At 44.3% G+C, this 13852-nt stretch overlaps 1 protein-coding gene across 1 annotated transcript; it reads left to right on the top strand.

The window, feature by feature from the left end:
- The first annotated feature begins 529 nt into the window (after window positions 1-529).
- Window positions 530-12677, top strand: LOC120055444 (tripartite motif-containing protein 35-like). The gene is made up of 6 exons (XM_039003307.1): window positions 530-919; window positions 1862-1957; window positions 9803-10033; window positions 10123-10145; window positions 10386-10504; window positions 12151-12677. The coding sequence occupies exons 1-6, from the start codon at window positions 530-532 to the stop codon at window positions 12675-12677; spliced, it is 1386 nt and encodes a 461-aa protein (XP_038859235.1).
- Window positions 12678-13852: the final 1175 nt, after the last annotated feature.

Here is a 13852-nt window from a genome sequence, read left to right as displayed (position 1 = left end):
CAGGCCAATCACATCAAGATTATGATCAGTGATTAGTTCATTGACTATAACTGCCTTTGAAGTGAGGGATCTAACATTAAGTAGCCCTATTTTGAGATGTGAGGTATCACGATCTCTTTCAATAATGGCAGGAATGGAGGAGGTCTTTATCCTAATGAGATCGCTAAGGCGACACACACACACACACACACACACACACACACACACACACACACACACACACACACACACACACACACACACACACACACACACACACACACACACACACACACTCCTGAGCCTCACCCCTAAGTCACCTGTGCTGCAGAGAGTCAAAAGTTCAGAAGGGTAAAGCCCCAGATAGGCGTGGCCACTATACACTATAAAGGACTCTAACTCACTTCAACTAACTTACTACGACATCAAGAATCACAGCATCTACTGAAGAGCAGGACAATATCATCAACACTAAGATTCAAACAACACTGAAGTCAATGTCTGCTTCCTTCAGAGGCTATTAGAGGGAAGTGACTGATTTCATTACAAAATGGCTTCTGGTTCATCTTTCCAAGAGGAGGATCTCTCCTGTCCTGTGTGCTGTGACATCTTCAAGGATCCTGTTCTCCTGTCGTGTGGCCACTGCTTCTGTAAAACCTGTCTGCAGGAAACCTGGAAACAAAGGGAATCTCGGGAATGTCCAGTCTGCAGGAGAAAATGTTCCAAAGATTGGTATCCTCCTAACCTTTCTCTAAAGAGCCTGTGTGAGGCCTTCTCACAGTCACATATAGAGAGTCAGAAATCAACAAGCAAGATAAGCTCTGTGCTCTGCAGTCTGAATGGAGAAACACTGGAGCTGGAGGATAAACAGCCTGTCTGTTTGGTGTGGCAGGATACTAGACAACATAACCACAAACCACTAGATGTACAGGATCATAAGGTATCCATATGTTCTTGTGTATTTTCAGCTGTGTGTGTGTGTGTGTGTGTGTGTGTGTGTGTGTGTGTGTGTGTGTGTGTGTGTGTGTGTGTGTGTGTGTGTGTGTGTGTGTGTGTGTGTGTGTGTGTGTGTGTGTGTGTGTGTGTGTGTGTGTGTGTGTGTGTGTGTTAACAATGCCTAAAAAAATAATTGCTTATTCCTGTAACGATTGTGATATGATTATTGACAATAAAGCGTAAAACTAGAACACAGAGACTCTGTCCATAGTAACACTAGAACACAGAGACTCTGTCCATAGTAACACTAGAACACAGAGACTCTGTCCATAGTAACACTAGAACACAGAGGCTCTGTCCATAGTAACACTAGAACACAGAGACTCTGTCCATAGTAACACTAGAACACAGAGACTCTGTCCATAGTAACACTAGAACACAGAGACTCTGTCCATAGTAACACTAGAACACAGAGACTCTGTCCATAGTAACACTAGAACACAGAGACTCTGTCCATAGTAACACTAGAACACAGAGACTCTGTCCATAGTAACACTAGAACACAGAGACTCTGTCCATAGTAACACTAGAACACAGAGACTCTATCCGTAGTAACACTAGAACACAGAGACTCTGTCCGTAGTAACACTAGAACACAGAGACTCTGTCCGTAGTAACACTAGAACACAGAGACTCTGTCCGTAGTAACACTAGAATACAGAGACTCTGTCCGTAGTAACACTAGAACACAGAGACTCTGTCCGTAGTAACACTAGAACACAGAGACTCTGTCCATAGTAACACTAGAACACAGAGACTCTGTCCATAGTAACACTAGAACACAGAGACTCTGTCCATAGTAACACTAGAACACAGAGACTCTGTCCATAGTAACACTAGAACACAGAGACTCTGTCCATAGTAAAGCGTCAATGTTTCATTGTAGGAGGAACTCCACCCTGTGCTGAAGCCTTTACAGGAGAAGCTGGAAGTCTTTAATAAAGTTAAACTCACCTGGAATCAAACAGCTTGGCATATTAAGGTAAGAATGAGTTGTAATGTTCAGAGGGTTTACATTCCACTCCTTATGCAAACATTACAATCTGGGCTTTGTTTGGCATGTCAAGAAGTGTCAAGGAGTGGAATGATAGCAGATACAGACTGGTACCCAAGATTCCTTATAGAACCAAAAAGGGGTTCTATTGCTTGCGTCATGTGTGGAACCCCTCAACATTCTATATTAGAACCCTTTTATAGGGTTCTTTGATCAGAACCCTAGAGCAGAGGTATTCAACTCTTACCCCTACGAGGTCCAGAGCCTGCTGGTTTTCTCTTCTACCTGATAATTAATTGCACACACCTGTTGTTCCAGATCTTAACCCGTTCCTGATTAGATGGGAGAAATCTTTTTTTTAAATGCAGTTGAACTGGCTTCGAGGTCCAGAGTTGAGTTTTGAAGGTTCTAGGGGTTCTTCTTCACTGAACCAAAATGGTTCCATATAGAACACTGCATGATGCCATTTATGAATTCTTGCTACTACTAATAAATAGTCCTATTTTTAGCTAAGAATATAATTTAATAAACAACAAAATAATGGACAAAAGAATACCAGCGTAGTTTTTTAGAATTTATTTTCATTATATGCACGGGTGGCCAGGGAGGCATCTCTTTATTTCAACTCTGGCTGACCACTTCACTTCACAACACAACACATCACAGTCCATAAGGAACAATAAAAGCGTTCTCAACCCCCCCTCACCCCCTCACACATACAGTTGAGACGAGCACAGGTTTAAGCTACATTGTAGAGCCCCTGAATAGAGAGCATGTTGTGGGGTTAAGGGCCTTGCTCAAGTGCCCAACAGTAGGGGAATGTATTGAGGATGTGAACCCAGCAGCCCTCCAGCTGTCAAATCAATTCTGCCCATTTTTTCCAGCGCCCAGCCTGGGATTTGAACCGGCCACAGGTCCAAATCGTTAGCAACTGGGTTACCTGCAGCCAGTACAGTATGGGTTGTTGCCTGACTGGTTCCGGAGGGGAAGACAAAAGGACCAAAACATGAGTTAATCTGCAGCAATAAACACTGGTTAATCTGCAGCAATAAACACTGGTTAATCTGCAGCAATAAACACTGGTTAATCTGCAGCAATAAACACTGGTTAATCTGCAGCAATAAACAATAGTTAATCTGCAGCAATAAACACTGGTTAATCTGCAGCAATAAACATCAGTTAATCTGCATCAATAAACATCAGTTAATCTGCATCAATAAACATCAGTTAATCTGCACCAATAAACATGAATTAATCTGCACCAATAAACATGAATTAATCTGCACCAATAAACATGAGTTAATCTGCACCAATAAACATGAATTAATCTGCACCAATAAACATGAGTTAATCTGCACCAATAAACATGGGTTAATCTGCACCAATAAACATGAGTTAATCTGCATCAATAAACATGAGTTAATCTGCATCAATAAACATGAGTTAATCTGCACCAATAAACATGAGTTAATCTGCATCAATAAACATGGGTTAATCTGCCAAATGAAGACAAAATGCTATCAGACATAGAATTATTATGATGTAGAACAACAATTTACATGCAGTTGTTGTCATCAGCAGCCAAAAGAGATCCTCTTATCGCTCTGGGTTACTGCCAGACTGAGCAAAACATAGGCCGTGTGTTAAAAGTAATGTAATTATTAACTCGGCTATTCAATCACAAAGACTTGTTATACATCATTTATTATAGGCAAAATATTTTATACTGTACCTCTTCTCAGTCAGCAACAGTCTTCTAACGGCTTCATGAAACTTAGTCACCTCAATTGACACCATACTGAATACTGAAATAAAAGTATAAAATCCTTAAGAGTCTATTAAGTGTAAAACTAACAATGACTCAATAATCCATGCCTTCTAGGAAAGCTATAAATTCCAAAAGTTATGGGCGGAGTTTTGAGTCCGTCTGTCTGCATATTTCAAGACATGTCATATGAGGGTGCAGTGAGATGCCTGATTGGTTGGACGATACTTTTCTCATCAATCATCTTGAAGAAACATATATTTAAAAACTGGAAATCAACCAATCCTCCATCACTAACACAATGGAAAGGTCAAGTGCTTTATTATCTGAATGTTGAAAGTGCGACGGAGAGAAACAAAATGGTGCAGTTTAAGGCCATGTGGCAGAGAAGGATGGGTCGCTGGAGATGGGGGTGTGAGCAGGTGGGTCTGGGCAGGGTGATGCGGGCGCTGGAGATGGAGGTGTGAGCAGGTGGGTCTGGGCAGGGTGATGTGGGCGCTGGAGATGGGGGTGTGAGCAGGTGGGTCTGGGCAGGGTGATGTTGTGGAGGTTTTGTCTGATTTGTATGGATTAAGATGGCGCCGAAGAACATGTCTGACGTTTTACATTCTCCCAGCCAATTGGGCTATTTTGTTATTTTTTTTGCGTTTTGTGTAATTTATTTTTTAAACTTATTGTGTACATGATGTTGCTGCTACTGTCTCTTATGACCGAAAATAACTTCTGGACATCAGAAAAGAGATTACTCACTGCGGACTGGAAGAAACTTTTTCCTTTAACGAGTCCGACAAGAAGGATATCCTGCTTTCACCGGAACAGGCCCAGATCCACGCCTTTTGCGTGAAGAAAAGATGCAGGAAAAGAGGACGCAGATCGGGAATCCTTCTGAGAAACCAGAGGCGAGTGAGTAAACTCCCAATGCCTTCCATTCTCCTTGCTAACGTGCAATCATTCGAAAATAAAATTGATGACCTACAATTAAGATTATCCTACCAACGGGACATCAAAAAATGTAACATCTTATGTTTCACCGAGTCGTGGCTGAACGACGACACGGATAATAAATAGCTGGAGGGATTTTAAATGCACCGTCAGAACAGAGAAGCTACCTCTGGTAAGACGAGGGTTGGGTGTGTGTGTCTTTTTGTCAATACCAGCTGGTGCGTGATGTCTAATATTAAAGAAGTGTCGAGGTATTGCTCGCCTGAATAGAGTACCTCATGATAAGCTGTAGACCACACTATCTACCAAGAGAGTTCTCATCTGTATTATTCATAGCCATCTATTTACCACCACAAAGTGAAGCTGGCACTAAGACCGCTCTCAACGAACTCTATAAGGCCATAAGCATAGAAGATAATGCTCACTCAGAAGCGGCGCTCCTAGTGGTCGGGGACTTTAATGCAGGCAAACTTACATCAGTTTTACCACATTTTTACCAGCATGTCACATGTGCAATCAGGGGGGAAAAAACTCTAGACCACCTTTACTCCACACACAGAGACACATACAAAGCTCTCCCCCGCCCTCCATTTGGCAAATCTGACCAAAATTCTATCCTCCTGATTCCTGCTTACAAGCAAAAACTAATGCAGGAATTACCAGTGACTCGCTCAATACGGAAGTGGTCAGATGATGTGGATGCTACACTACAGGACTGTTTTGCTAGCACAGACTGGAATATGTTCCGGGATTCATCCAATGGCATTGAGGAATACACCACCTCAGTCATCGGCTTCATCAATAAGTGAATCAATGATGTTGTTCCCACAGTGACTGTACGTACATATCCCAACCAGAAGCCATGGATTACAGGCAACATCCGCATCGAGCTAAAGGCTAGAGCTGCCACTTTCAAGGAGTGGGAGACTTAGCTTATAAGCTTATAAGAAATCCCGCTATGCCCTCAGACGAACCATAAAACAAGCAAAGCGTCAATACAGGATTAAGATTGAATCCTACTACACCGGCTCTGACACTCGTCGGATGTGGCTTGAAAACTACAAAGGGAAACCCAGACGCGAGCTGCCCAGTGACGCGAGCCTACCAGACGAGCTAAATGCCTTTTATGCTCGCTTCGAGGCAAGCAACACTGAAGCATGCACGAGAGCACCAGCTGTTCTGGATGACTGTGTGATAACGCTCTCGGTAGCCGATGTGAACAAAACATTTAAACAGGTCAACATTCACAAAGCCGCTGGGCCAAATGGATTACCAGGACGTGTACTCAAAGCATGCGCTTGACACTGTCAAGTGTCTTCACTGACATTTTCAACCTCTCCCTGAGCGAGTCTGTATTACCTACATGTTTCAAGCAGACCACCATAGTCCCTGTGCCCAAGGAAGCGAAGGATAACTGGCTAAATGATTACCGCCCCGTGGCACTCACGTCGGTAGCCATGGTCTTGGTTCACATCAACAGCATCCTCCCGGATACCCTGGACCCACTCCAATTCTTATACCGCTCCAACAGATCCACAGATGACGCAATCTCAATCGCACTCCACACTGCCCTTTCTCACCTGGACAAAAGGAACACCTATGTGAGAATGCTGTTCATTGATTACAGCTCAGCGTTCAACACCATAGTGCCCTCAAAGCTCATCACTAAGCTAAGAACCCTGGGACTAAACACCTCCCTCCGCATCTGGATCCTGGACTTCCTGACGGGACGCCCCCAGTTGGTAAGAGACGGCAACAACACGTCTGCCACTCTGATCCTTAACACTGGGGCCCCTCAGGGGTGTGTACTTAGTCCCCTCCTCTATTCCCTGTTCACCCACGACTGCGTGGCCAAACACGACTCCAACACCATCATTAAATTTGCTGACAACACAACAGTGGTAGGCCTGATCACCGACAACGATGAGACGGCCTATAGGGAGGACGTCAGAGAACTGTCAGTGTGGTGCCAGGACAACAACCACTCCCTCAATGTGAGCAAGATAACGGAGCTGATCGTGGACTACAGGAAACGGCGGGCCGAACAGGCCTCCATTAACATTGACGGGGCTGTAGTGGAGCGGGTCGAGAGTTTCAAGTCACTTGGTGTCCATATCACCAACGAACTATCATGGTCCAAACATACCAAGACAGTCGTGAAGAGGGCACGACAAAACCTTTTCCCCCTCAGGAGACTGAAAAGATTTGGCATGGATCCCCAGATCCTAAAAAAGTTCTACAGCTGCACCATCGAGAGCATCCTGACCGGTTGCATCACCGCCTGGTATGGCAACTGCTCAGCATCTGACCGTAAGACACTACAGAGGGTAGTGCGAACGGCCCAGTACATCACTGGGGCCAAGCTTCCTGCCATCCAGGACCTATACACTGCTCAAAAAAATAAAGGGAACACTTAAACAACACAATGTAACTCCAAGTCAATCACACTTCTGTGAAATCAAACTGTCCACTTAGGAAGCAACACTGATTGACAATAAATTTCACATGCTGTTGTGCAAATGGAATAGACAAAAGGTGGAAATTATAGGCAATTAGCAAGACACCCCCAAAAAAGGAGTGATTCTGCAGGTGGTGACCACAGACCACTTCTCAGTTCCTATGCTTCCTGGCTAATGTTTTGGTCACTTTTGAATGCTGGCGGTGCTCTCACTCTAGTGGTAGCATGAGACGGAGTCTACAACCCACACAAGTGGCTCAGGTAGTGCAGTTCATCCAAGATGGCACATCAATGCGAGCTGTGGCAAAAAGGTTTGCTGTGTCTGTCAGCGTAGTGTCCAGAGCATGGAGGCGCTACCAGGAGACAGGCCAGTACATCAGGAGACGTGGAGGAGGCCGAAGGAGGGCAACAACCCAGCAGCAGGACCGCTACCTCCGCCTTTGTGCAAGGAGGTGCACTGCCAGAGCCCTGCAAAATGACCTCCAGCAGGCCACAAATGTGCATGTGTCAGCATATGGTCTCACAAGGGGTCTGAGGATCTCATCTCGGTACCTATTGGCAGTCAGGCTACCTCTGGCGAGCACATGGAGGGCTGTGCGGCCCCACAAAGAAATGCCACCCCACACCATGACTGACCCATCGCCAAACCGGTCATGCTGGAGGATGTTGCAGGCAGCAGAACGTTCTCCACGGCGTCTCCAGACTCTGTCACGTCTGTCACATGTGCTCATGTGCTCAGTGTGAACCTGCTTTCATCTGTGAAGAGCACAGGGCGCCAGTGGCGAATTTGCCAATCTTGGTGTTCTCTGGCAAATGCCAAACGTCCTGCACGGTGTTGGGCTGTAAGCACAACCCCCACCTGTGGACGTCGGGCCCTCATACCACCCTCATGGAGTCTGTTTCTGACCGTTTGAGCAGACACATGCACATTTGTGGCCTGCTGGAGGTCATTTTGCAGGGCGCTGGCAGTGCACCTCCTTGCACAAAGGCGGAGGTAGCGGTCCTGCTGCTGGGTTGTTGCCCTCCTACGGCCTCCTCCACGTCTCCTGATGTACTGGCCTGTCTCCTGGTAGCGCCTCCATGCTCTGGACACTACGCTGACAGACACAGCAAACCTTTTTGCCACAGCTCGCATTGATGTGCCATCCTGGATGAACTGCACTACCTGAGCCACTTGTGTGGGTTGTAGACTCCGTCTCATGCTACCACTAGAGTGAGAGCACCGCCAGCATTCAAAAGTGACCAAAACATCAGCCAGGAAGCATAGGAACTGAGAAGTGGTCTGTGGTCACCACCTGCAGAATCACTCCTTTTTTGGGGGTGTCTTGCTAATTGCCTATAATTTCCACCTTTTGTCTATTCCATTTGCACAACAGCATGTGAAATTTATTGTCAATCAGTGTTGCTTCCTAAGTGGACGGTTTGATTTCACAGAAGTGTGATTGACTTGGAGTTACATTGTGTTGTTTAAGTGTTCCCTTTATTTTTTTGAGCAGTGTATAATAGGCGTTGTCAGAGGAAAGCCCATAAAATTGTCAGAGACTCCAGTCACACAAGTTATAGACTGTTTTCTCTGCTACCGCACGGAAAGCGGTACTGGAGCGCCAAGTCTAGGACCAAAAGGCTCCTCAACAGTATATACCCCCAAGCCATAAGACTGCTGAACAATTCATAAAATCGCCACCGGACAATTTACATTGACCCCCCCCCCCCCCTCCTTTTGTACACTGCTGCTACAGTACTCGCTGTTGTTTGTTACCTGTGCATAGTCACTTCGCCCCCACCTACATGTACAGATTACCTCAACTAGCCTGTACCCCCACACACTGACTCGGTACCGGTGCCCCCTGTATATAGCCTCGTTATTGTTATTCTTAATGTGTTACTTTTTATTTAGCCCACTTGGTAAATATTTTCTTAACTCTTCTTGAACTGCACTGTTGGTTAAGGGCTTGTAAGTAAGCATTTCACGGTAAAGTCTACACTTGTTGTATTCGGCGCATGTGACAAATAAAGTTTGATTTGATGTTGTTGATCTGGAGATGAGGGTGTGAGCAGGTGGGTCTGGGCAGGGTGATGTTTTGTCTGATGTCGTTGGTCTGGAGATGAGGGTGTGAGCAGGTGGGTCTGGGCAGGGTGATGTTGTGGATGTTTTGTCTGATGTCGTTGATCTGGAGATGAGGGTGTGAGCAGGTGGGTCTGGGCAGGGTGATGTTGTGGATGTTTTGTCTGATGTCGTTGATCTGGAGATGAGGGTGTGAGCAGGTGGGTCTGGGCAGGGTGATGTTGTGGATGTTTTGTCTGATGTCGTTGATCTGGAGATGAGGGTGTGAGCAGGTGGGTCTGGGCAGGGTGATGTTGTGGATGTTTTGTCTGATGTCGTTGATCTGGAGATGAGGGTGTGAGCAGGTGGGTCTGGGCAGGGTGATGTTGTGGATGTTTTGTCTGATGTCGTTGGTCTGGAGATGAGGGTGTGAGCAGGTGGGTCTGGGCAGGGTGATGTTGTGGATGTTTTGTCCGGTAAAACAAATAATAAAGAAACATATTACACATATGCATTTTTTCCCTAAGAGTTCAGGCTTGTGTAATATTACAATATAATATGAAAATACAAGGAGAAACTACAGTGATGTAGGCTATCATCATCTAGTCCTTTCACTGTCTCCAGAGCCAGGCCCAGGACACAGAGAGGCAGATTAAAGAAGAGTTTCAGAAACTTCACCAGTTTCTACGAGAGGAGGAGGAGGCCAGTATAGCGACACTGAGGGAGGAAGAGGAGCAGAAGACTCAGATGATGAAGGAGAAGATTAAAGAGATGAACAGACAGATATCTTCACTTTCAGATACAATCAGAGCCATAGAGGAGGAGATGAGAGCTGAGGACATCTCATTGCCGCTGGTAAGGACTAATATCTGAACAGTAAGTATATTATTGTGACTGATTTGATTTTATATTCATTATTCATTTCCTATTTTGTCCCCCTGCAGAACTACAAGGCCACAGTGAAAAGGTAAGTGATCTGCCTCCTGTCTCTCTCTTGACTCTGTGGTTCTGCAGCACTGACTTGACTCTGTGGTTCTGAACCCAACTCCACAGCAACACTGACTTGACTCTGTGGTTCTGAACCCAACTCCACAGCAACACTGACTTGACTCTGTGGTTCTGAACCCAACTCCACAGTAACACTGACTTGACTCTGTGGTTCTGAACCCAACTCCACAGCAGCACTGACTCTTTAATGTTCTTTCAGAGCCCATTTCACACTGCCGGATCCACAGCTGGTCTCAGGAGCGCTGATAGATGTGGCCAAACACCTGGGCAACCTGCAGTTCAGAGTCTGGGAGAAGATGCAGGGAATTGTGAAATACAGTAAGTATCATTTTGTTTGCCTACGATGAACAATTTCCTTAATTTATGATATTTTTAAACAGTAAAACATTAATGCATTTAGACAAACAGGAGGAAAACATGTACTATGATATTCTGTCAAAATATATTATAGTAAAACACTTTCTTGTATGTAATAGTGTTCAAAAACATGAAACACATTTTATTAAATAAAGTGTATCAACAACTTACAAGTTCCCTCTGTCCTGGTGTCAGTCCTGATATCACGACATGTTCTAGTCCTGATATCACGACAAGTTCTGGTCCTGATATCACGACAAGTTCTAGTCCTGATATCACGACCAGTTCTAGTCCTGATATCACGACCAGTTCTAGTCCTGATATCACGGCAAGTTCTAGTCCTGATATCACGACCAGTTCTAGTCCTGATATCACGACATGTTCTAGTCCTGATATCACGACAAGTTCTAGTCCTGATATCACGACATGTTCTAGTCCTGATATCACGACCAGTTCTAGTCCTGATATCACGACCAGTTCTAGTCCTGATATCACGACCAGTTCTAGTCCTGATATCACGACAACTTCTAGTCCTGATATCACGACAACTTCTAGTCCTGATATCACGACCAGTTCTAGTCCTGATATCACGACAAGTTCTAGTCCTGATATCACGACAAGTTCTAGTCCTGATATCCGACCAGTTCTAGTCCTGATATCACGACAAGTTCTAGTCCTGATATCACGACAAGTTCTAGTCCTGATATCACGACAAGTTCTAGTTCCTATATCACGACAAGTTCTAGTCCTGATATCACGACAAGTTCTAGTCCTGATATCACGACAAGTTCTAGTCCTGATATCACGACCAGTTCTAGTCCTGATGTCACGACAAGTTCTAGTCCTGATGTCACGACAAGTTCTAGTCCTGATATCACGACAAGTTCTAGTCCTGATGTCACGACCAGTTCTAGTCCTGATATCACGACCAGTTCTAGTCCTGATATCACGACCAGTTCTAGTCCTGATGTCACGACCAGTTCTAGTCCTGATGTCACGACCAGTTCTAGTCCTGATATCACGACCAGTTCTAGTCCTGATATCACGACCAGTTCTAGTCCTGATATCACGACCAGTTCTAGTCCTGATATCACGACCAGTTCTAGTCCTGATATCACGACCAGTTCTAGTCCTGATATCACGACCAGTTCTAGTCCTGATATCACGACAAGTTCTAGTCCTGATATCACGACCAGTTCTAGTCCTGATATCACGACCAGTTCTAGTCCTGATATCACGACCAGTTCTAGTCCTGATATCACGACCAGTTCTAGTCCTGATATCACGACAAGTTCTAGTCCTGATATCACGACAAGTTCTAGTCCTGATATCACGACAAGTTCTAGACCTGATATCACGACCAGTTCTAGTCCTGATATCACGACAAGTTCTAGTCCTGATATCACGACAAGTTCTTCTCCTGATATCACGACAAGTTCTAGTCCTGATGTCACGACCAGTTCTAGTCCTGATGTCACGACCAGTTCTAGTCCTGATGTCACGACCAGTTCTAGTCCTGATGTCACGACCAGTTCTAGTCCTGATATCACGACAAGTTCTAGTCCTGATATCACGACCAGTTCTAATCTCTAGTTCTATCTGTTCAGGTCCTGTGATTCTGGACCCAAACACTGCTTACCGATATTTCATCCTGTCTGAGGATCTGACCAGTCTAAGATTCTGTGCGAGTCAACAGCTTCCTGACAACCCAGAGAGGTTTGATTACAATGCATTGGTCCTGGGCTCTGAGGGCTTTAACTCAGGGACACACAGCTGGGACGTTGAGGTTGGGGACAGTACAGTCTGGTCCGTGGGTGTCATACAAGAGTCTGCCCAGAGGAAGGGAAACATGAAGCCTGAAAGGTGGATTGTGTGTTATAGTGGAGGTAAATATGGAGCAAGTTCCCCATCAGGGCCAGGTATTCCCATCACAATGAGACCAAAACCCCAGAGGATCAGAGTGCTGCTGGACAGGGACAGAGGACAGCTGTCATTCTCTGACCCTGATAATAACACACACCTGCACACATTCACACACACCTTTACTGAGCAAGTCTTTCCAGCCATAGGTCATGTCTCTAAAGTTCACCATCTGAGAATCGTACCAGGGAAGATCTCTATAAAGATGGAGTAGACTCACAAAATCGTCTGTAGCGTCCGAACGGTTCGGCTTAACAAACTATTATGACGCCTCTATGGAAAGATGAGACTCTCACAAACATGCACATGTCGGTTGTTTTCCTCACAAGACTCATCTGAAGGTCCCCCTGTACCAGTTTTTAAAAAAATGGATGGAAGTACAGTGCCTTCGGAAGTATTCAGACCCCTTGACTTCTTCCATATTTTGTTACGTTACAGCCTTATTCTAAAGTCAATTAAATAAATAAAAATTCTCATCAATCTACACACAATACCCCATAATGACAAAGTGAAAACAGGTTTTTAGAATTTTTGCAAACATATTAAAAATAAAAACTCCCCAAATACAAGTGTGCCAAGCTTGTAGCGTCAAACCCAAGAAGACTTGAGGCTGTAATTGCTGCCAAAGGTGCTTCAGCAAAGTACTGAGTAAAGGGTCTGAATACTTATGTAAATGTCATATTTCCGTTTTAAAAAAAATATATATTTTGAAACATTTCTACAAACCTGTTTTTGCTTTGTCATTATCAGGTATTGTGTGTAGATTGATGAGAAAAAAATACTATTTAAGCAATTTTAGAATAACAAAATGTGGAAAAAGTCAAGGGGTCTGAATACTTTCCGAATGCACTGTATATATGGAGACAGTGCCAAAAACAAGCCTTTAAATACATGTAAAATATTTATAATGCTCCCTGATCTTTCTGATATTACTCAGATATCGGACAGACACTTCAGAACAAACTTCCTTAGGAATGTTTTGGGAAACTATCTGTTGTTCCATGTAGGGAATCTGTTATTCAATGTGTTTCTATTGGCTAAGAGCAGTAAGGCCTATCTGTTATTCAATGTGTTTCTATTGGCTAATAGCAGTAAGGACTATCTGTTATTCAATGTGTTTCTATTGGCTAATAGCAGTAAGGAATATCTGTTATTCAATGTGTTTCTATTGGCTAATAGCAGTAAGGACTATCTGTTATTCAATGTGTTTCTATTGGCTAATAGCAGTAAGGACTATCTGTTGTTCAATGTGTTTCTATTGGCTAATAGCAGTAAGGACTATCTGTTATTCAATGTGTTTCAATTGGCTAATAGCAGTAAGGACTATCTGTTGTTCAATATGTTTCTATTGGCTAATAGCAGTAAGGACTATCTGTTATTCAATGTGTT

This window comes from Salvelinus namaycush, chromosome 11, assembly GCF_016432855.1.
Source record: "Salvelinus namaycush isolate Seneca chromosome 11, SaNama_1.0, whole genome shotgun sequence".
Lineage (NCBI taxonomy): Eukaryota > Metazoa > Chordata > Actinopteri > Salmoniformes > Salmonidae > Salvelinus > Salvelinus namaycush.
Note: the sequence above shows the minus strand (reverse complement) of the source record. Positions and strands in the feature narration are given on the sequence as shown.